General features: G+C 42.2%; 1 protein-coding gene across 16 annotated transcripts in view; it reads left to right on the top strand.

Moving 5' to 3' along the window:
- Positions 1–24,038, top strand: part of rims2a (regulating synaptic membrane exocytosis 2a) — a 133,290-nt gene that overhangs the window by 51,527 nt on the left and 57,725 nt on the right. For 10 of the 16 annotated variants that reach the window (XM_046399811.1, XM_046399808.1, XM_046399797.1 and 7 more), the window contains 3 exons: positions 13,260–14,203; positions 21,220–21,431; positions 22,714–22,833. In XM_046399811.1, coding sequence (XP_046255767.1) covers positions 13,260–14,203; positions 21,220–21,431; positions 22,714–22,833 — 1,276 coding nt within the window. Of the gene's footprint in view, positions 1–13,259; positions 14,204–20,926; positions 20,995–21,219; positions 21,432–22,713; positions 22,834–24,038 lie in introns of all 16 variants that reach the window. The other 6 variants (XM_046399810.1, XM_046399803.1, XM_046399809.1 and 3 more) reach the window with 1 other exon arrangement.

Raw genomic sequence — 24,038 nt, 5'->3', positions numbered from 1 at the left:
TTTTCAGAAAGTTCTGAGCGGGAAAAATTTTAGAATGTTTTGCCAAATAGTCTCAGAAAATAGGATCAAGAAAATGAGATCATCTGACGTGTTCACTCCACAGGAACCCTTTGTACACGTTTGCCATTTTTCTGCTGTTCTGCCCTTTCTCAAATGTAATATACCTAATACGGCATACTGCTGTGTGATTATGTGTCTCATTTCTAAAACCTTTTGTTACTGCAATTTTTGCTGTTGTTGGCTTAAATTGTGTCCTTTGTTGCTCAGTTTAAGAAAGAGCAAAATTCGAATCTTTCCAAATGAGGCCATTATGCAGTGATTTTTTAGCACTAATCCACTTTGTACACAGTGGGACAACAGAGGCTCAATCCACATGCCTGATAAAGATAAAGCATAGAGATGTTTGAAGTTGGCTCTGTGATGTGCTGCCTGCTGTGTGTTGTTGTCAGTTACCTTGCAGTTGCTGTATATCAGAGTTTGTTAAGCTGGGTACTCAGTGAGCGATGCTGTAGTGAGTAAAGTAGCATACATCTTGATTTGATTATGCCCAGGGCCAGCCACAGAGATGCATTGGTGTAACTTGGCTGCAGTGGCTTCCCTTCCCTATGGATGTAATTGGAGAGTGCTTATGCCTCCTTTCCCTGGCAATCTCTGTGCCTCTAATCCATAGCAGGCCACTGTTTATGACAAGAATCATCCTAGGAGATGACCAGTTTTTAGCAAAGAAAGAAACAATGAGAATGTACATAGACAATATGACATTTCTGTACCAACTTCTTGGTCCTGAAACTGCTTTGGAAAGACATGAAGTGCCCCTCCACCACACACAACACTTTTACAGCAATAATTTGTTTTATTATTATTATTGTTCATTTCTAAGTGATGTGCTAAAAATAGGTGCCGTGTTGATAACTGTGAACTGTGTTGGATTGCCAAAGGCAATATGGAGTGTGTGCCGCTGTGGAACAAAGCCACATTTAAGTGGCTCCCTCATGTTTTCTTTGTGTTTCTCTTCATTATTTAATTGCAGTACTTAAAAATCAGTGTTCCCTCCACCACCAAGTATGAACTCATACTTAAGCTTGTCACAGTTTTATCAGCATTATGTTTCACTGTTCTTCTTGTGTCATTAGTTGGACCAAAGTTCTGCTGGATATCCGATTAATTTTGGCATTTAACATAACCTGATGACAGTTGTCCAACCCACTCTAGGTTCATATTGTCTTCAAAAATGATTTGGGCGTGAATAGACTTTAATCTCTGGAGTTACTTCAGCCAAATTGTAGTGGTATACTGCAGTTACAAGTTTAGAGTGATTAAGTGGTGGATGAGAAGTTTTTGTTCAGAACTTTGATAGTCACAGTGCTAATTACTGTAGGCTCTCTCTCTCTGTTCAATATCAGGGCTGATCCCTTTGCCAGCTACTTCCAAATCCCCCACTGCCAAGAGAATATTATAGATAGATAAGATGAAACTGACAGTAGATTCAGAGAAAAATAAATGATTCAAACTCAAAGAGGTCCATTTAGAGAAAATTTAGAACTCCATAATGTCTATCTTGCATTGTATAACATATAAAATATTGGATATTCTGTGCCCCTAGTTTGGATATGTTTGTTTGTATGTTTTCACCCTCTACTTTTCTCCGCCGGAGGTCTGGGTCCACATAGGATGAAGTCTGGGTCTTGGATCTAGATTCACCCTTCATCCCCCCTCAAATCACCTGTTGCACAAAGACTCCACATCCAAATGATTGTCAGTCCTGGACATATGCTGAGATTAATGGTAATATTAGCATGCTAACATGAGTTTAGTCGTAATGGTAGTATACTTACATGTTGAATGTTAGCTTGCTAATCAATTGTGGCAATACCAAGCAGAGTCTGCTAGAAACGCTAAAAACAATAAATGCTGTGTGCAAGAGCCTGATCAAGTGGAATTTAAGAATGTCAAGTGAGTCCAGAGGGTTTGTGCAGAGATATTAGATTGACATCGGTAACACTAGATGACAGGTTCTTTTTCCTTTTCTGTTTGTTTGCACGGGGCAGAACACTGCAGGGACAGCCATGGGAAAGTGTTGTACGGAACAATGCAGGCCCAACCTTGAACCCAACATGAAGAGCTATTTAGCTTCTAACCCATCACCATTTCGCTGTCAGCAGTGATTGGACAATAGCCAAAGACACATTACTACTCACCTGTGAATAGACCTCACCCTGCTTCTTCCCACTGACTGGATCATGCTTCCTTCAGCTTGTCTGTTCCGCATGCACACCCCTCTGCCATGCTTAGTGTCGTCATATATTCAGTACAGGGAGGGCTTGGCTGTATGCTGCGTCGTGTCGTGCTGCTGCAGTCTTATCTGTTGACAATAATAGACTCAGAGGAGTTGGGAGGAAAAAAGAGGGGAAAGTGTATGATGCGGGGAAAAGGGGAGGCCGACGTGACGAGTCCTGGCCAACCCGGACCACTGCTGGTTTCCCGAGAGGCTCTTTGGTCCATCCGGGCCCAGAGAAGTTATTTGAGGCAGCAAGGATTATTAAAGCATCCTCTGACTCACCCCTCAGCTTTTTTTCATTACTTCCTCACTTTCTGTGTAGCCAGACAGCCATGCAGTGTCACTGCCTTTGATTTCAAATGCAGCTTGCTCACTGGAATGAAAAATGCATACTTAGCAGAACCAAGAAGTAATTCATATGTTGTGTGTGTGTGTGTGTGTGTGTGTGTATGGGTGGGTGGGTTGGTGGGTGTGTTCAATTACTTGTATGCCAGAGAGAAAAAGAGGTGGCAAGACACTGGTTCTTAAGACTTTTTTTCCCCCCGTGCAGTAATACAGATCAGAGTGTGGTTACAATAGAATTTGCTGGCTGGCTTATGAATAGCTTCAGTATGCTTCAGTATGTTCTCTACACTGAGCTCTTTGTGAAAATGAACAATGACTGACAAGCACTGGGCAGTCATGCTACATGCTACAGCACAGCAGCAGACAAGAAGAGTAGGTTATTCCTTCATGCCAAGCTGGAAAGTCTTTGTAATGTGTTTGTGCGTGGGGGATGATAGTGTAAAACTGTGAATAGTTGCATGCCATTGTTTACTATTTTATGATGCCTTAATTATACCTGTGTGTATAACTGTACAATAGGATGATAGTTTGCTATTTGGAGTCTCGTCTGAAAATAACACTTAACACATAATTTACCTATCACCCCCTGAAGTCTCCTGATTCTGTTTTTTGCTGGCCTCCAGTTGTTCAAGTCGCTGCAGTGATGGAGCAGTGTACTCCAGGGTGCTTTAGCACACCACAACCCGTCACTGATGGGTGTAGTATTAATCTAACATGAACATTAGCTCTGTTTTATTTAAGTGTTCCAGTAAGGCCATGACAGTGTGACAGTGAACATGCACAGTATCCTGGACCTGAAACTAAAGCAGCTAAACTGAATTCATTATTTACACGTTTCTCCTACTGTGACATATCAAAATGTCATCTGTGAAAAAGGCCTACAGGTTAAATAGAAGTGAAATAATCTGTTATTCAGAGCAAGTCCAAAGCCAGGTCCTGTTTCCCATGTGTTGCACAGGGGGTGTTGCTGTGGTTTCTGTACAGGGGAAGATTAAGATGACGACATCTTTAATGTGGTCATGTAGCAGTAAGGTCTAGTCATGGGTGAGTGCCAATCACATGTTTCTTCTCATAGGTTCAAATACTGGGTAAAAAATGTTAATTACCACCAGTGTTGGGGTGTTGATTACTTACAGGCCCTCTACAAGAGACCCCTACCCTGCCCTGCAGCAGTTCTCTGTATTATACTGTAGCTCTGTTCAACTCAAGCTGAAGTCAATAAGCATAATTACAGGCAGAGCTCCTGTGCTGCCCCAGTGAACTGTCTGGCTGTTTGTCTGCTCCACAAAGGTGTTTGCTTTATTAAAGTGCAACTGTAGTGTGCATTTTTTTTGTGCATCGATGTTCTTCATAGTATGATAACAAAGTGCACACATGCTCTGCTTCCCAAACCTTTCTCTGTAGGGAGGGGAGAAGCAAGCAATGTTATAGCAGCCCTGACTTGTAGCTAATCTTAATGGCATATTCTGTTGGGGCTTGGCCTACATAGAGTGCTAGCGGTGCCTCTTCTTAAAAAGGAGACCTAACAGGCGGTGCAGTGCGCAAGATGTATTAACCACACAGAGTATAAACATGGACACAGAAGGCACGAGTTGGTATGCTCTTAGACAGGAGGAAAGGGTCTGTGTTCTTGGAACCAGTTAGTGAATACACTCACAGATCTGCAGACACTGTCAGCTGAACTGATTGATGCGGTGCTGCACAACTTTGTGTCCACTTGCTTCACATGAAACTTTCCACAGAGCAGAGACACTAAGTGAGGGAGAGGCTGCCATCTGTTACTGTGAAAACTGTGCCGCATCACGCTGTGTACATGTGTGTATGGAGTATGGTTCATGTATTTCTTATGTGCATGAAGTGGCTAAGTTTCAGCAATACCTTTAGAATTTCAAAATTAAGCAACTACCATATTATTTTAAATACATTAATTACTGTAATTAGTATGGGCAAGCAAGATGAGATGACATGACAGGAGTTGGGGCTTATAGTTCTTACATAGTGCATTTTACATAGGATGACAAGATTTAGATGGAAAGCTGCTGGATAACTTTACTCCTGTGTGTATAGAAGTTCCTAATCCAGTCCTCATGTAACAGCTTTCCAAGTTACTAGTCGATCCTTTCCTCTCTTTTTCTTAAACAGCCCTGTTTCATTTCCAACATTGACATGCCTCTTGAAGCAGTAGAAGCAGATGTAAATAAAAGGTGTCAGCATCAAGTGTGAGCTCTTAAGTAGATCTGATGTGCAGGAGTGAAAATACAGAGCAAAATCTTTGCAGGACAAGGTGTACTTGAGTAGTGAAGTGGGAGCACCACTTAACTGCACCGTGGGGGATTTCATTCCAGTCCAGTACAAGAACTGTTTGATAACTGACTTATCACAATATTTGCAATGCATGGATTTAAACTGATTTCAGATGACTTGTCAGAATGATGACAGGGTGATTACAGTTTTAATTAAAACTAAATATGCACAATTATTAGAGCATTTTGCCATTCAGTGACATGACAAGTCATCACTCATGGTCTGAAGTTGTCTTCTTGTCTCTAAGAGTGGCAGTCACATGCACACTCCATTCAGAGCTACTTAGAGTTCTGCAGCCTTGCCCCATCACTGACTTTGTGATGATGAAACATCCCCAAAGGTCCTTCACCACACCACCCCCCCACCCCCAACATCTGTCCTGGGAAACGCTGTGTCAGCTACCCATTGCCCATCTGCACTTACCAGTTCCACGCTCCTGTCAGTTAACTGTCACCACAGGCATGACAAACGCAACATCCTCTCTTGGTGTACCATCAATCCAACTCAAAGAATGTGTCATGGGAGGGCTGAGGAGAGGAAGGAGGATGGAATGAGAGAAAGCGATTGGAGAAACACGGTGACAGATGTGAAAAGTGTTGAGGCACAACAGTAAAGAGAAAGAGGCAGGAAGAAAAACTTTACCAGCACCCAGATTCAGTCAGTCATAATACACCCACCCACATGCATGCACCAAGTAGACTTATCAAACCAGGTCACTGAAAACGATCACCATGGTGAAGAACCAGGAAAAAAAAAATCTTTGATCTGTTTTGTAATACACAGAAATTATTGTTTAGAGAAATTTCTTTCTTCCTTTTCCCTTTGTTTCCCTCCCTCTATTTTTTTCTCTCTTTCTTCCTGTTTGTGTTTGATTCGATGCTTGAAAATCCATCCCGTGGAAAAAAAAAAAATACATAAGCGTTGTTTTTTGTGCAGTTTAACGATCATAAGACTTTGGGCTGAACGAGATTATGTGAGACCTGCGCTGCTTGTGTTAGATGTCAGCTAGTAATCAACCATGGACTGTAATCCATTCCTAGGCAGAGGACTGAGCGGCCGATGTGCTGGACCAGGTGGCTGCTTGAACTCAAGCAAATCAGCGATCACATGATGGTTGTATTAAACCCAAAAGTCAGCTCACTTTCAGGCCCCCTGAAGCCTTTGCAGCAGTGTCATAAACTGTGCCATCTATCCACACATCCAGCAGTGTAGTGGGGCACTGTGGGCACAGCAGAAATAAAGCAGATCATGCCCCCACTACAATATGTTTTGGATATTAGGAACTGCAGCTTAAAGGTCGGGCTCCTGCAGGACTCTAACCTGATTTGATTGCAGTAAGTAACAGCGGTATTGGATGTGTTTACTTCGAGGGACGTCTCACATACACAGCGACCAGCTGAGTAAGTCTTGGAGGGGAGAGTGACGCTGCATCTGTAAATGGACTCTTCAAGGTGTTTTTCCTCCTCTGCTCTCTTCTCTGATTGCTCGGTTGAGATGTGCACATTCAGCTTGTTTTTCTTCTGCTCTTGCTTTCTTTATGGTTATCTCATTTCAATAGAGGCCATTCCAGGATGTATTGTTGTCATTAGTGGGCCAGATTCCCTCTAAGCAGAGAGATCTGCAACACTCATTTGTTCTCATTTGACTTCTCTCCATTACCCACAAAGTAGAGGTGGCACAATCCCCACAGGGTCAGCGTTGCATTTTCACCTTGATTGCTTTTGGCTTTCTTATTTAACATGTTTTTTCAGCAGCAGTAAAGGCAGAACAGACAGAGCTGCTGTCACACACTCAGTCTCAGTCAGTTACTGCTGCTGTGTGAAGATTATTCATGACCTTGTAGAAATACAACAAGAACAATTTTAGTGCTGGAGGAGAAAGGACTGGGAAAACAACGGGCCTCATCGCAGGCTGTGAGCTGGTCCAGGTGCTGGGTATTTGGCACTGGAGTGCTTTTGTGAATGTGTTTGTTTGGAACAGCCAGGCAGAGATTTGATCTGAACTACGTACCAGGATCCAGCAGTTAATCTCGGTAAGGCCAGTTATTCCTCCTAATTGAGATTGTTGTAAGCAATTTGAATGTAGAATTTACCGTACCTGTACTCTGTGCTTCAGGTGATATATTCAGTGTCTATAAGGCATTACAGAGTGAAGTGCAATCAATCTTTTCTCTCTATCATCTACAGTTATTTCTGCACAAAAGTAGTTTTGTTTGCCTCCAGGATAATTGTCACAGCAGGAGAACAGCAGTTTTAACATGGCATCTTAATTTTTACAACATCACAAAAAGGTTCAAGTTGGAGCTAATACCTAAGAAATGCTGAACCACAGTATTGTGGTGGGAGAGTCAGTTCGTGTCAGTCTGTACATGTGTCAAGGTGCCTGCATGTGCTGAGAGCATGAAAATGGCAACATCTGTGAAGGATTAATTGCTACTCATTGCATTTCAATTATCGATCGTTGTGCTTGTGGCATTTCTTTGGTTTTAAATGGAATATGAATATAACCTCTAGGCAAATGGGTGTGAGGGTAAAAGCCCACATTGTCTAATTGACTAACCATGGAATTCTTCAAGAAAAGGCCAGTTTCTCTCCCTCTCTCTCTTTGTCTATTGATCATCATTTTAGCTATTGTTTTTAGTCCATGAGAGTCATGGACCGTGTTTTCGGGAAAGAGTGTTAAAGACTGATGCGTTCTCACTCTACAGTAAACTAACGATGAGCCTGTGTGTTGCAGACGCTCTGTGTAAATGTATGGATGATAACCTCACCTTTTTTTTGTATCATAAATCCATATCAAACATTAATGATTTGCAAGCTCAGGGGCTTCCTGCTTGATCTCAGGCCTTTCATCGTACAGCTAAGTCAGTGTTGTACGCATACATGCACAGTCTTAGAGAATGACACAGTTAGACAGTTTAGTCTATTTGCAGCCTGGGAACTGGGCTCTGGCTGTGGATGTTTCTGATCAGATCCCTTCAGTAGGTCAGAGCAAGAACACATCTGATGAGGCAGAGTGGGACAGGCTCACCACAGACAGACGAACCTCTCATTACACCAATGTGTAACGGGGAGTTTATCGAATTGCTTTTTGTGTCATGTTGTGGAAAATAACAGCATATAAAGGTTTTATCGTGGTGAGCATGTCGGGTCACTTCTAATCTTCAGGGTCAAACTTTTTAATCTTTCGAGGTTATAGTGTAATCTCGTGATTTTTGTGAGCCACGGATTTGATATATTATGCTGTCTTTGATAAGGAGAGTGTACTTTAAAAAGATGATTATAATATTGGAATTACCTTCTAGAGGGCTGGAGGTGTGTAAGCTGAGAGCGAAAACAGAATCCATGTTTCCATCTAAGAGATGTCCCTTCACGCTATGTACTTTGGACTCTGTTTTGCTCTAGAGGTCAACCCATGTTCTCATACTCAGATGTTAGGAATGACAGCTATTAGACCCAAATCAGCATCTATGCTCTCAATGTCATAAAAGTCCTTCTTCTGGTCCAGTGTCGCCTTCCATGAGTTTAATCTTATTGTCATCACCGTCCTTGCCAACAACTGAATGAGGCCTCATACTTCATACACTGTCAAAGCGGAGTATTTCTATAGAGAGCTAAGAGTAGAGCAGCAGCATTAAAGGTGAAATAAATGACATCCACTGCCCCTAGATATCATACAAGAGCATCAGCGCCTTAGACCACAACAAATGTGAGCGTTGTTTACTTAAGGAAACTGGGAAAAAAAAAGGAAAGTAGCATCTGAACAAACACACGCTGCTCATGAAACTCATCAAACTTTAAAGACTGGACGTGGTGATGATAAAATATGAATGAAGATTTTGATTTCACATTGTCTCTTTAAGTATTTTACTGTAGGAGAAAGTTTGTCACCAGGCCACCATGTGGAAAACCGGTATGAGGAGGAAAAAGAGAGACAAGCACTGGAGACTTGCATGCACTGATCTCATGTTCTAACAGTGTGACTTCATTCCTAGAAAGTAGCTGTTCACTGCTGTATTAATGTTCAAAATCTCCTGTATTTAACCTTTAATGACAGCTGCTGTTATTCCCACAGCATGGATGTACAGAACAGTACCGCTTCCCTTGTCTGTATTCCCACACTGCACCATACAGACAGTGAACATGACTCTGTTATTGTCCTGTTAGGATGATTCACTGCTGGTTGATCTCTTCTACACCACACCACACCACCTGTGCTGTGGCTCAGTGCCATCCACACACGCATTTTGCTATATAGGAACATGTGATGGAGGAAGGATGTCACTGTGCAGTTCGTGACTCAATCGTTGCAGCAGCCGAGCCTCTGCACATTATCACAGGCATCATGATTCCATGGTGTCCCGTCCTGCCGCTTCATGCTGGAGCCTGACAAGCGTGGCTGAATGCACCATGCACACCAGCTGCAAATGTCAGCAGGTTTAGATACAAAACACAGTTAACTGGCATCTTTCCTGTTTTGCTTTTTTCATGCTCGTTCAAATTCACATACACCGTCGACAGTTTTCCACATTTTCCTTTTTCACATTTTATCCCGCCCCTCTCTATCTGTGTCACTGAGGATGGAATGCAAATCTATGATCAGCAGAGTGTGTCATAGCAGAGTTGTGGAGAGCTCAGAGGTATCTGCAGAGAGGCTATTACAGTAGCAGTGGCAGCTGGAGCAATAGGAGAATAATGCACAGTACAAAATTTAGTGCTGCGCCACTGCTCTGTTGTACTTACTGAAGGCTGGGTTAGGACTGACAGTGTTAGCATCATGATGCAGATGCTGATGGAGCAGTGTGTCGTCGTTAGCTCGCTTGCTAGCTGCCATAGACATTTCTCTGTTTGGACAGGAAGGACTACAAGTCTAAATGGGAGCAGGGAAATGTGATACTTGTGTCAAGATGAGTTAGAGCTCGTCAAACGGGACTTTGTTAATGTTTGCTGTAGTCGCTACATGCACGTTCTTTATGCATGTGTGTGTTCAGGGTGTAGGATTTCAAGACAACATCCCAGAGAGGACATTAGCCTGAAGCCCTGAGGACATGCCCAGAGCCAAAGTGAAGCATTTCTTAGGTGGCCAGTGCAGCACACATAAAAAACACATAGCTACAAGAGTAGTGGCATGCTCAAGTGAGCACATGCACACACATAACAGAGCCTTCCATCAGCTCGGAGTGTCTATAAAAACATATTTCATATGCTTACTATACAGAGATGGGGATCTCTGACTTCATATTTTCTCCCATCCAAGTCACGGCTTCTGTCCCTTACTCCAGCATATAATTTCTGCCATCGCCTCACTTTGGATTTGTGAATGAAGTGCTGCTCTGTTAGTGTCCAGGAACAGATCATGAATAATGCAGCAACCCTCATGCATTTGTCCAGATGCATCTGAATCACCAGCGAGACTGGATTTGAATGCTAAGGTTGTTTTGATGTGAAACAGGGAGGAGAGGTCACTTGTGTGAGCTGACTGCATCACAAAACCTTTCCCTTGGTCTCTTGCTGTAAACTCTGCATTTATCTAAGTCCATTAGTCTTGTTTTTGTGCATGTTTCCACTGCAGTCTTGGAGCAAAAATGTTGTTGTTTTTTGTTTGTTTGTTTGTTTGTTTTATTTAGAAAAAAAAAATCAGTCACCAGTGATTTTGTGGTGAACACTATTCATCCTTTATCTTGGATTTGCTGCTGATGAAGTAATGTTGTGGTGCTGGTGGTGGATGGTGACATTTTCTTTGACTGCTCACACTCTTGTGGTGTGTTTTTTTGTTTGTTTTCTTTTTTGTTTTTCTTTAAAACGTGACAAATCAGAATATTTCATTAAATGACATTATGCGAATCAGTATTAAATTTGTTTGAAATACAGGGAGTTATCATAGCTAAATAAAATCTTTTGACTGCAGACGTGGAGAAAGTAAACTCTAAAAGCTTGTGAACATAGTGGTGTTCACAAACTGTGGTGGTTTAGTGCTGGACAGGTAGTGTACAGTGGCTTTGTTACAGGTTTCAAGCTAAAATTTACATTCTTGAAATGAAAGTGAACCAAACAGTTGAGTTGTAGGCTACAAACAAAATAGTGGGCTAAATGACCCTGAAATGTGCTGTAGACCTGAAGGGAACTGTAGAGATTAGAACTCTCTGAATGGTGTGCAATCCTTTCTATGTATATATGATCATTTAATCAGTTAAAAATAAAATAAAGAATATTATTGCAGCTTTAAAAAAAGTTAAATTAGTCGGTTGTTGACCTAATTTAATAAATACTAATCTAATTTAAAAATAATATTAAATATGGATTTTGCTGACTGATATTTTGGTATTTTTCTGTAATTTTAACCAAGCAATTCTGTTGTAATGTCCTCTCTGCTATCAAGTAAATCTTGTGTTTTGCTGGAATGCACATTTTGTACCACACTATTACTCAGCTTCTGCCCCTCTCTTACAGGCCATATTTTTTACTGTACAGTAGTTCATGAACTGTACACAGCCCTCATGTATCACTCTATCGCTCCTTAAAGCTGGCACTTCACTTTAGTGACACTGTTCAATGTTATACATAGAACACAGAACACAAAAAGCATTTTTCTCACGTGTGTCTCACCACAGTCCTGATATCCATCGCACTGTACATTCATTATACTCAGATTAACCCAGATGGCCTGTGATCCAGCAGGCAGAGACCAAATCTGTTCTGTGGTTCAGTGAATGAACCAATCACACGTGAGGAGTCCTTACCTTGGCCAGTGAGCAAAGCTGGCAGCAGTGATTTATGAAGCCCTTTGAAATTTATGGAAAGTTGTCACAGACAAAATTAAAGGGATGCTTCACAGAGCTTTTTCCTCACCAAAATGTCATTATTATTTTGGAGGAAAAGTCAGAGAAGTGTGGGAGAAAAGTGGCTTATGAATAATTGATTCTCAACAAAAGAATAAATGTATTAATGTGCAGTTAAGGCTTTTCATTCACTTCCTGGCTGGTTTCCTTTCTGACAGATGGACAATGATAAAATGATTTATCGCCAATTTTAGAAATATGGGGCTTCTGACTGTAACCATGCTCAAAAGTATCCATCTCAGCAAGTTATTTTCATTTAATTTTCAAAATAACTTCAAGATTTTACTTCTCTTCAGCTTGTCAAAGAGGGCTATTCTATGATCTGTACGATTTTGGTGCATGCCATTAGAAAATGTGTATTTTTATGTTTTGTTATTTCTGAGTCACCTGAAGGAAAAAGGTGATGAGATAAATTAGTTGGCGAAATCCCCTGAGCTTAGAGACCATCTCAAACCGCTCAGACACATTGTCGCTGTCCCTCTGCATCCCATCATGACCACTGCACTGGGCACACAGATACAGTCTGTGAGATTGAATCATTTGTCACTATTGCACTATTCTCAGTACACTGTCTGGTTCCTCATCTCTCCCCTTGCACACACATCCACAAACACACACACACACACACACACATGTACACACCTAAAATATTAACTTAGAAATACAAACATTGTCCTGTATTACAAAAGATGATGATTTATGCACCTATATCAGCAAGGTAATCAGCTGTTTTCAAAATGAAAATAAAAGATTGTCTGTGGCACTGAAAGAGTCAAATATTATATACAACATTGTCTGTGTGAACAACAACTGAACTACAACAAATTAAATAATCAGAACAGGATTTTAACTGCGTGATTTGTAAAATGTGAATTCCTGTTTTTTGTGCGTATTTGGAGAATTCAGGTTGAAAAGATATTAGTGTCACACTTCATGCTGTTCAGTTGGGCCAGCTCAAGAAGCATCTTCTTGCACATATTTCCTGGAAATCTGAAGATAATGTGCCAACTGTATGTAAAAATGAGAGCATTAGTCAGCCATGTTATAGAGCATACAGAATGCAATGCAGTGCAGTGAGAAGAGGGAGTGATGCTGCATCCTGCTGCTTAGTCCCATTTCTCTCTCTCTCTCTTTCTGCCTGCGTGTGTGACAGAGACAGAGCAGGCTTTCATCAGGTTTTGACAGGAACTGAGGCATATGCAGTGCAAGGCAAAGTAAAGTGAAGTTATAGACTACAGACAGACGGCTTCAGTCTCAGCAGAGCTGTGCGATGAAGCCCTGTGATTCTAATGCCTGACTGATATCTCACATTGCCATCTGCACTCAGACAGACACACTGGAATTTAATTTAACAAAACAAAACAACATTTTATTCATGCCACAAGTCTTTTATGCACAAGGTCAGGCTCAGAAATTAAACAAAATATATACTGTATATTAAATAACATCCAGTTACTAAGTTCCACTGTTTTGTTCCCCTTTTTTCATCTACAGGAAACGAAGCCCATCTGCATCCAGGGATCCAAACCAAAAATACGACCAAAGGGAGGGGGGTGACCACGCACAGTATGCCCCGACGGACGGCGGCATGCCCAGATCACCGTCTGACTATGGGCATGGGGACCCTCGGCGGGCTCCGCGGGGCCCACACTTGTACCCAGATGCGGCACGGATGGGATACCGGGACCGACGGGGGCCCGGACGCTGGCACTCCCAGGAATACCCACTGGACCAGGATCTAGATGGACCACCCAGTGAGTATGACCTCCAGCGGCAGCGTCAGGAGGAATTCCAGGCGCGTTATCGAAGCGACCCCAACCTGGCACGTTATCCTGTTAAGCCCCAGCCCTATGAAGAGCAGATGAGGATGCACGCCGAGGTTGGGCGCTTCAGACATGAACGCCGCCATAGTGATGTCTCCCTGGCTTACACGGAGCAGGATGACCCAGGCCCCATCCGCCTATCCCGTCAGCATCTCACCGAGCGCCGGCCGCCTATGGTGGGACAGCGATCTTACTCTGTCGACCGCTCCTCCCCGGGGCCCATGGGCCCTGGGCTTGGAGGCCACAGAACCTCCAACCACAGCCCCCCGACGCCACACCGTAGCCCTGTGCTGGGCGACCGATCTGGGGACCTGCGGAGAGGTGACCTGGGTGTAGGCGGGGATCCCATGAGGAGGCAGCAACACCACTTGGACCCCAGTTCAGCTGTCCGCAAGACTAAGAGGGAAAAGATGGAGAGCATGTTGAGGAATGACTCTCTCAGCTCGGACCAGTCGGAGTCGGTGCGCCCGCCGCCTCCCAAGCCCCACAAAACCAAAAAGGGAGGAAAGATGCGGCAGGTGTCGCTGAGCAGCTCGGAGGAGGAGCTGGCCACTACACCAGAGTACACCAGCTGTGAGGATGTGGAGATAGAGAGTGAGTCAGTCAGTGAGAAAGGTATGGGCCACACACACACACACACACACACACACACCAGCAGCCTCATGCATTCTGCTTTCTTTCTGATACTTTCACTGTAGATACCTGTATTTAGTGTTGCTGTATACAAATGCACATTTGTGATGCTTTCCATACAATTATAAAACCATCATTATTAGTATTATTGGCATAATGTTGTGAGGAAAGGCACATTCCATTCAACGATAACTGAATTGTTGTTCTTATTTCCTGATGATATTGAATGTTGCAGCTGTTAACTCGAATATAACCTTCAGATTCCCTAGTCTACAGTCTCTGTATGTGGTTTGTATGTTTATATGTTTATGTGTGTATTTGTGTGTGTGAGGCTCATTATTTTCAAGAAAATAACATTACATAACACAAATAACATTTTTGAATTTCTTATTTTTTTTTAGAGATTTTTTTTTAAAAAGAAGCTCAAAATCTGTTCCAAACATCAATTCAATAAAATCTTATCAACAATGTGCTTAAAACATGAATTTTTAGTGCAAACAGGTTTTTTTGTACAGTCAGCCACTCATTCATATTTTCTCTTTCTCTTCAGTTTTTACCTTCTGAGCTCAGCAAAGTACTTTTGAATTAGTCTAAAGTACTTTTTTGTTGTAAACTGTGATGAACAGTGAATTTATATCCATGTGGTGACGTTTTATTTCTTTAATAAAATCCCAGCATTTTCAGTTACATCTAAACTAATGTCTAAAAACCGAAGACAATGAGCCTTACATATGTGCTAAGCATTGTTGCATTTCATGTGTTATATATGAACTTACTCCAACAGGTCTCATGCCATTGAGGAGGAAGATTATGCACTCCTGATATGTTTCAGTGCTGATGTGTGTTCATGTGTGTGGTTGCGATTTGAACGAATGTAATGCTTCTGCTCTCATGGCCTTCTTCTTTTGCGGTCATCTTATGACACACTTTGTCAGGTCCTCCCACTGCTGTTTCTCATAATTGGTCTGTTCTAATAGACAGTGTTACATAACTGACAGACAGAGGGAAGCAGGGAGAGGACTGGTGTGTGGGTGTCTAGTAAAACGAGGTGAGCTGAGTTAATAACAACTGTAGTGTCTCTTATTGAGCAGTTATCACTGTTGCACATGAATGGATAGAAGCTATCAGCAAAGCAATAATTAAGCAGCAAAAGGTGATTATTTGTTTTCCTGCAGTATACTATGCTTCCCCTCTTAGCTTTGACTTTTTGTCTTTTACTGTGTTTTGATACCACGCCATGTTTTTCCTGGTACAGTAGCCCAATACAAAGTGGCAACAGGATTATGGTTCAGTCCAGCGGGGCAGAGTAAAAACTCATGGTGGACGGGGCTAAATGATTATGAATGCATGGCGTGTCTCTGCTCTGGGTTTATTGACCCATATACAGAACAGTAGTTCAGACTGGCACTACCAGTTGTATTTCATTTACTGTCAGCGCCCAAGCACTGTTTTAGCATTGAAATAATAATGTCAATTATGTATTCACACAGTGGGTCCAGTTTACTTTGGTGTACCTAACTAAAGCGGCATGCTGGGTATTGGCTCAGTTTGGCCTGTCCTGCTGTTTAACAACAGGAAAATGGAAGTAGATGTTAGATAGCTCATGGAAAATGTTCTAGCTGCTTGGAGACACAAGTGCACTTGTCCAAGTCTATAAACATGCACTGAAAAGCAAACAGTCACACTGGCTGAATTAAATGCCACTTTGCATAGAATCAACATCAAAAACAAGTGTTTAGGCTGTTAGATTCTTGACTGCTCCACCTAGTTGACAGTTGTCGTGATTGAAAATTGATTTTGTTGTCAAACCTTTAATTACAGAGGCCTTTACATTAGCAATGTTAAAAGCACTAAAGGCAAAAAGGGAGGAGCTGCAGTTGACAAATGGAGGAATAAAAGACAGGACAGAGGAAGGTACAGTAGCACAGTTTACTTTTGTCAGTAGCACTAGACAGAAGATCCAGCCACATGCACCAAATGTTTAAACTAGAGGAGAGAAGAGGAATTCAGTTGTCTGCTCTGTTATGTAACTGTTCCTCTCACTAAAGGAAGCAGCCCAGCACTGGTGCTACATTATTGATGTGGGAGTTTCCAGGTAGCCGTGAAACAAAAATAGGGAGAAAAGGCAGGCTGTTTTGAGGGTCAGAGTTTCTGCTGTTTCTCTTTTATTCTTTCTGTCTCCTCCACAGGTCAGCCTGTGGAGGAGACAGAGGAAAAACAAAGGAGCACGTTGAATTGTTGACCTGAATAAGTAAAACTTTCCTTACAAGCTACATCTTCAGACATTCATCATTGGTCGTTATTTAGATATAATTGGCAATTTCATTGATTTATGACAAAATTAAAGTTGCACAGCAAAATACACAGCAGTACACAGAGTTTGCAAATTGAACAAACCTAGCATCACTGGCATAGATGTATTGCAGGTTGAAGACTGATCTTGATCTGCATCCACTTTTCTATCTGGAAAAAGTAAGCTAAAACAACAACAGCAACAAAAAGCCAGAGCAACTAAGCGAAGAACATACAGGACAACAACTGTAATTGCATGTGAGGCCTGAGTGGGAGAGAGAGATGAAAAAGAGGGCAGAAAGGCAGAAAGCACCTTTTGGCCATATGTGGCCTGTCAGCGTCTTGGGGTCTGTGTACTCCACTTGACTGGGTCAGGAGATGGGTGTGTAACAGCAGGCCAAGCAGGGTGCATGTCATGCTCTCAAATCCCTGATACCCTAAGGGCTCTGCTGAGGAAGGGGGCTGCTGAGGAAGGAGGCGGGCTTAATGGGATGATAAGGAGGGGAGACCAATGGGAGGAAGAGACTGAAGGAAAGAGGCTGTGCCAGCTGTAACAGGCCTGGCTCGTGCCTGCAAGCCCTGGAGACTGATTTATCGCAACGGTCCTCTCCCCATGTTTTCCTCTTTATTGATTCTTCTGACATGCAGTCTCATAATAGTGCCGAACAGACAGAAAAAGAGAAGCTGGCTGGCTAACTACAGCAGAAAGGTGGACAAGGTGTAGTGACAGCCTAAGTTACATTCTCATTAATGGCTTTTGGGTTCAGTTTTTGCAGTGCTCGGTTTGTTGTCTGTGCTCTCAAGGTGGATGCTAGAAAAATGTTCTTATTAACTGAAGGTTTTGTACATCAATGGGAAATATGCTTTGTGCTTAATAATAAAAGTTAGTTAGGCCTTTTGTGCTAGAATATAAGTTCATGTTTTAAGATCTATCTCCACCAGGGCTTTTACAGGACACTGTAAAACTCATCAACACTCATGTCCCCTAGCATGGCGAATATGTTAAAACGTACACACTGTTTCACCCATGCCTCCTTTCTGCTCTCACCCCTTGAATTGTAGTAAAAACAGCATCAATAATTAATGATCCAATTAATAGTTTACACTGGTTTTTATTGAGCTGTCAAAGTGATGGAGAGCCTGCTGGTGGTGAACTCCGCCATTGCCCGCGCTCTGCCTTCACCCTGACTCAGCACTTTATGGGGCTTCGGAGCCGGTGTGAAACGGCAGGGCAGGGCGGAGATTGCTGATGCTCACAATTTATGGCTATGATGAGTTCCTTGCTCCCTGAAAAACCATACTGTGCCTTGCTGGGGATCAGTGCCCAATTGTGGCGTGCAGCTGGTAATAAGGCTTCAGGGGAAGAAAGGGGAAAAGGCCATACATACCTCCATGCAGGAACCCACTCAGATTCTTTTTGACATATATTGAGGGTGGACTGGGTAGGGTACTGGAGGAGTGTGATGGGAGGAAGAACAGGCAAGGTGAAGGTGAAACTGAGGCTCATATAACCTTGAGACAAGCTATGCACAGGATCTTAATTTAGCCTATAGCTCTGAAATACATGCAAACCTCTCACTGTCTCAACATAAGGTCATTTACATGATACGTTGCTTCCTTCCCCTATCATAAATGCAGGCCTTAAGCTGTTTGGACTATCATGGCCACATTAGGCAAGTGACTTGTTCAGTAGGAGTGTCTGCCACGCTGAACTGGGCTCTGGTGTTTATGCTGCTGACAGAATAGCAGCTGGGAGGCAAAGAGGGTAATCACTGTTGTCAGCTGTTGGTTAGGAGGCCGCAGAGGGCAAAGCCTGTCTGGGGACATCCATAATGTTTTATCACAGTGCATAACTGTGTACAGTAAGTAGTTTTAGCACTCCCTTAGACTGATGGATGGATGGATAGTTACAGGAGTGGGAGACAGGGAAGGAGGAAAGTTTGTTTGTTTGTTTGGCTCACACTGACCTTGCAACTCAGACACAACTTTGAAGAAGAGAAGTGAGGACATGTCATTGGAGAACATTTCACTTTTGCAGGTATGATGTGGTTATTAATATTCATGAGCATGATGTTGAAGCACAATCATAACAACAAAAGGTAATGATTGAGAAGATTGGTCATTCCCAAGAAAATACAACTCCAAAGGAGTGTGAAATTCCTCTCATATAATAATGTGCATTGGAAAAAATAAAAATGCACAATTTATTAAATATTACATATTGCATAGCTTCCAGTTTGCTAAAACAATGCTACTAAAACTGTCAAATCAGAAACTGACATAAAACACAACTCCATGAAAGGACAGCCCCTTCTTAATTTTGGCCAGCATTCCTTCAACTAATACTCATAATGCACTTACCAAAATAACTGCTGAGGTATGGCATCAACACAAAAATCAGACGGAGGACTCTGACAATTTGACAGGTTTTAAGCTGCACAAGCATATGGTCCATTAGCCACAGGGTTGATGGTTGAGTCCCCTGCTTGCCCTGTCCACATTTTGAAGTGTCTTTGAGCAAAATACTGACAATGGTGCAATAAAGGATTATCTCATTCACAGTTTTACATCCATTGAAGCTGTTTTAGATAATATGACTCAACTGTTGTCAGGTTGCAAATAAGAATCGATATCAGTACTTACTTACACTGAGTAACAAAGCTATGAAATTAAGAGTCAAGCTGTAATAAACCTGAATGATCCTTTAAAACAAGATCTGGCTGTTCACAGTGGCACTGTCTTTACACAGCTGTCTTCTCCCATGCAGCTTATTTCTTCTTTATGGAAAATCACTTGTTCTTTACCCTTGTATGCTCCAGCCAGCCATCACCTCCTCCTCTACATCTAGAAGCATATGCAGTCTATTTTTATGCCTTTCCATCAGAGTTCCCTGATTTCCCTGAGATTGAATCCTCAGCTGGATAATGCCTGAAGGAGGCCTGTCCTGTATAGATCCATTAGGTTCTACGGCTCTTTGCAGGAGAAGTGAAGTGTGAGAAATGTGATGTATATGGCCCAGAGGTTGCACAAGCGCAGTGTTTTCAGATGACCTTATCGGTGCCTGCGGCCCTGTCATTCACTACAGCCACATACATTCATGCAAACACACAAGTGTGTCGACAACAGCACATGTACAAGTGGTAGACCAGGGTCTGCTGAATGCCTGTCAGCACCAAATGGGACTTCTGCATTGAAAGAATGACCATGCATCATGCTTTATATGCTTTAAATTCATTGGGACCATTTCTTATTTCACAATGACTTGCCAGTGTAAGCAAATGATAATATATATCTGACAACCAATGTGATTTCTCTCTTCCTTTGGACAGCCGGAGCCCTCAGTACCTTCATATAAATAAAAAAGGAAAGTAACAGAAAATGTCCCAGAAACCTCCATTGTGTAAGACCATCATATCCTCTTGCCCAGCCTGTATTTCTCAAGGTTGTGTGTCCACAGGTGTTACAGAAGTTGTAATCAGAGCCTCATCTTTAAAGTTATCCCTGGTGCATTTTAGATTGAGGCCAGTTAAGGCTGTGTGGCACTGCAATCTGTTTTAACTGTGCTATGTTTTGTTACCAGAGATGATCTGTTTCAAAACAGTGCAAAAAAACTCAGACACTGTAAACAAATGACACTACTGTATGTGTGAAATAGACAGGACCATAAACCTAATTTCTAATATTGCACCGCGCTCCTCATACAGTCCCATTCCATTTATTGTGAAGAGTAAGAAGTAAAATTAATGTTCATTAATGGATTAAAATGACGTCCTGTAAGAACAACTCCTTTCCTTCATGCCAATATTCTTAGCTGTATTGTAAAGTAACACAACATGTTTAATAATAACTCAAAACCAGTGTCACTTAAGTTACTGTGAAACACAGTGCTGAAGTCAGAGGCTTTCATCAGTTCATCAAGACAATGAGCATGAACTGATAACCAAGTCCAGTTGTGTTCGATTCAGTCTCCTTGAGATTATTGTCTGTACCGAGTTAGTATGTTGTCTGTGTCTTTATAAGGCTAAAGATGAATGTTTGGATTGATTCTGTGTCTTGCAGGAAAAATGAGGAAAAGAGGAAAACATGTATTGTGACAACTGAGAGTTCAGTAGCTCGTGTCCTTCCTTTACTTTATGTTGTTGAGGTTGTCAAATCATTACTGATCCTTTCTGTTGTCTTCTGAGCTGCAGGTTTTTTTCTCCACAGGGATCTTAGAGTTGCACAAGATGATCAACGATGTATGTCTGTGTGTGTGCGCGTGCGCCTGCAAAAATTGGTGTTTGGATGTCTTGTTTTGTGCTGTATGTGTATTATGTGTGTGTTGATGTGTGTACTTTGTGGTATGTGTTGTCCTCACTGGTCCCTCTCACTGTCCTCTCTCGTGTATGTGCGCACTTTCCCCCCACCTTACAGGAGATTTGGATGGCCACTGGTGGGACCATGCGTCTTGGCATAGCAGCGAGGCTTCCCCAATGTCTTTGGTGAGACATGCGGAGCCCTGCCTTGACACGCCCCCCCCCCCCGACCCAACCCTTAACCCCCATCTCTCTCTCTCTCTCTCTCTCTCCCCCTCTCCCTCCCTCTGTCTCTCTCCTCCCCATCCCTATCTCCCAGAGTCTTTTGTCATTTCATGTTTCCTTTGTTTTATTTACACCTTTGCATGTTGTTTTTCTGTTTTTCTTTCTGTTTTTATCCCACACCTGTAGGGGACAGTCAAAGGGGAAAAAGAAAAACTATTGAGCAGACATTTATGTCCGAGCCGACACACACCTTATCTGAGAGGCAAAAGAAAATGGTGCGCTTTGGGGGACACTCATTTGAAGAGGACTTGGCATGGTGTGAACCGCAGGTTAAAGACTCGGGAGTTGATACGTGCAGTAGCACTACCCTAAACGAGGAGCATAGCCATAGTGAGAAGGTACTGAGCCAATCTAGCCTGTATTTTGTTATTATTATTTATGACCTACCCATCCAGTCTTTGTTTGCTATCTGTCACTAAGTGTAAATAGGTGAGATGTTTGTACTTTTGGATTTTATTTGACTTTGTATAAATTGATTTCTCTTGCGATTTCGTTCCTTTTTGTTTGTCGGTTACTTTTGGCTCCACCTTGCTCGGTGTTGCTGAAAAAAGCCTTTTGGGGCCACCCTCTTTGCTTGCTACTTGTACTTGCTGTTTTGCTCCCCCAACAGAAGCTACACATCTTATAGTAGTTGTAAAAAGAAGATCATTGACACACAACCTCTCTGTTTGTCATGGCACACAGGAATGTGGGTCTCTCCTAGTTGCATGCTCGTTCTCCTACGTATGTTGTGTTTTTGCTCTGCAGCGGTCCTGTTTAGTGCAGTCGGAACACCTTTACTCGGGCCCGTCCCTCTCACTCTGCTGCCCTACCCCACAGCACCCAGTCCAGACAGAACCCGCCCCCTGCCCAACTTTCCACTCACTTCTATAGCAAAACCCAAATGATTGTAAGCACACAAAACAGGGAAGACTGGATTTGTTTTGCACAAAAAATTCAAACATTTGTTTTTCTTTTTTCCCTTCCACTGCGCGTCTGTGATTTCACCTCATCTGTGTCTCTTGGCTTTATTCTGTGCTGTCTCTGTTTCATCCTTATAATAATGAACTGGCACCACCTCAACATGGTCCACCTCATTTCTTCTTGACCTTTATCCCCCCCCCCACCCCCTTTTTGCTGTCTGTTTTCCCCTCCCTACTCCACTTAATGGTGGTTGTATGTTTGTGTGTAGAGAAGCACCAGAGTGCAGCTTCAGCCTTCCTGCTCCAGTCTGAGGAGCTGGTTTGAGGAGGAGTGTTGTGGCTGCTTGCTTTAGTCTGCATGGGTCGTTGCATGAAGCTCACTCCACACTCACACTGGCACGTTCACACAAGCTCTGGAAATATCATCCAACACTCTTGTTTTGGATGATATTTTTCATTGACAGTTTTACCCATAATTACCTTAGGAATTTAATATTACATCTATAAGAACTGAAATAATTGAACGTGCTGTTATCTAAACTAACTGAACGGTCTTGATGTGTGAACAGAGTTTGTGTGAACTTTCTTTCCTCAGTGAATAAATACTTTCCCCATGCCCCCTTTTCACTATTAGCAGTTGTCTGCTTTGGTCTAAAGTAATCAAATTTGAGCGGATGAGATGTTAAACAAAAGGTGTATTGTTGCTCTGACCTTGTAGCACCCGGTGACGTGGCAGCCGTCCAAAGATGGGGATCGCCTAATAGGGCGTATTTTGCTCAATAAGCGCATGAAAGATGGAAGTGTGCCTCGAGACTCAGGAGCTCTGCTTGGTCTGAAGGTGAGCTTATAATGACTCTGTCTACATGTCTGTGTCTGAATGGTATGATGCAAACTCTTACACTGTGGTGCTGCACCATTAAGCTTTCTGCTGTACCATCATCTTTCTGCTTTCATATTAACATGTTAAGATATGCACATTTCATACCCAGGAAACCTGGAGAAGTCTGACAGTTACAGGTGATCAGCATCAATGAATCAATCAAAGTTTATATCAACATGCAGTACAATAATTTGTTTCATCCATGAACTGGACTATTTTGTAGCCTCTTTGTTTGTCTGTGGCTTGCTGATTTTCTCCTTAGCTTCCGATTATTGATTACATCGTAGTGCTCTTCAGAATTAATATTCATTAAAGACTTGATTATGCTCCTGATGAATATTAATGAGTAGTGTTTGATATTGAGCTGCATAGTTTTCTGAACTCTCTCACACTGGAGTACTTTAATGAACTGCATTTAGCAGCTCAGAGGAAACAGCTCAGTCCAAAACCTGCCAATGTCCACATCTGACAATTGAGATATTGTTTTGCACAGTAATTGTTTTGAATAGTACTATATAAGTTCCCTGTATATTCTTGTTGTGTGTTTTCTATCTTATGCTTTTAGTGCTATACAGGCAAGTAAGATTGTACCAGAATTTTAAACTATGCACACAAAATTGGATTTTTTTCCCCTTTTTTAAATCAATAACCTGCACACAGTGTGGTTACAGAAAAAGTCACTGACCACATGCCAGACATTAGTAATAATGTTAATGTTTGAGCATCCTTGTGTTGGAAATTTGATTATAGATCTGGTTTGTTTTCTTTGTATATAGCTTCAGTACTTTTGATTTTATTTTTTTAAACATGTGTATCAATGACAATGTGTGGATACCTTAAAGGGTATTTTGCTTGAGACATATGACAGATTTTTGTTTGGGTGGATGCTTTGGTTTCCCTTCCCTTTTCACTGTTTCATAAATCTGTAAGTGGTGCACACTGCATAAGGAAAAAAAAAAGCTGAGCAGTTAAATCCAGAGGAGCATGGTGGGACATGAAGAGAGAGAGCACAGAGTGGCAAGATGGGGAAAAATCATTACTGATTGAATGAGCCTCCTGAAATGGCATGTTTGTGTCTGCTCAGTGCCTCTGTGCGATTCTGTCCGCTCAGCAGCAGCCAGCCAACAACCCAGCCAGTCAGTCCATCAGTCAGGCTGCCAGCC

This window comes from Scatophagus argus, chromosome 9, assembly GCF_020382885.2.
Source record: "Scatophagus argus isolate fScaArg1 chromosome 9, fScaArg1.pri, whole genome shotgun sequence".
Classification (NCBI taxonomy): domain Eukaryota; kingdom Metazoa; phylum Chordata; class Actinopteri; family Scatophagidae; genus Scatophagus; species Scatophagus argus.
Note: the sequence above shows the minus strand (reverse complement) of the source record. Positions and strands in the feature narration are given on the sequence as shown.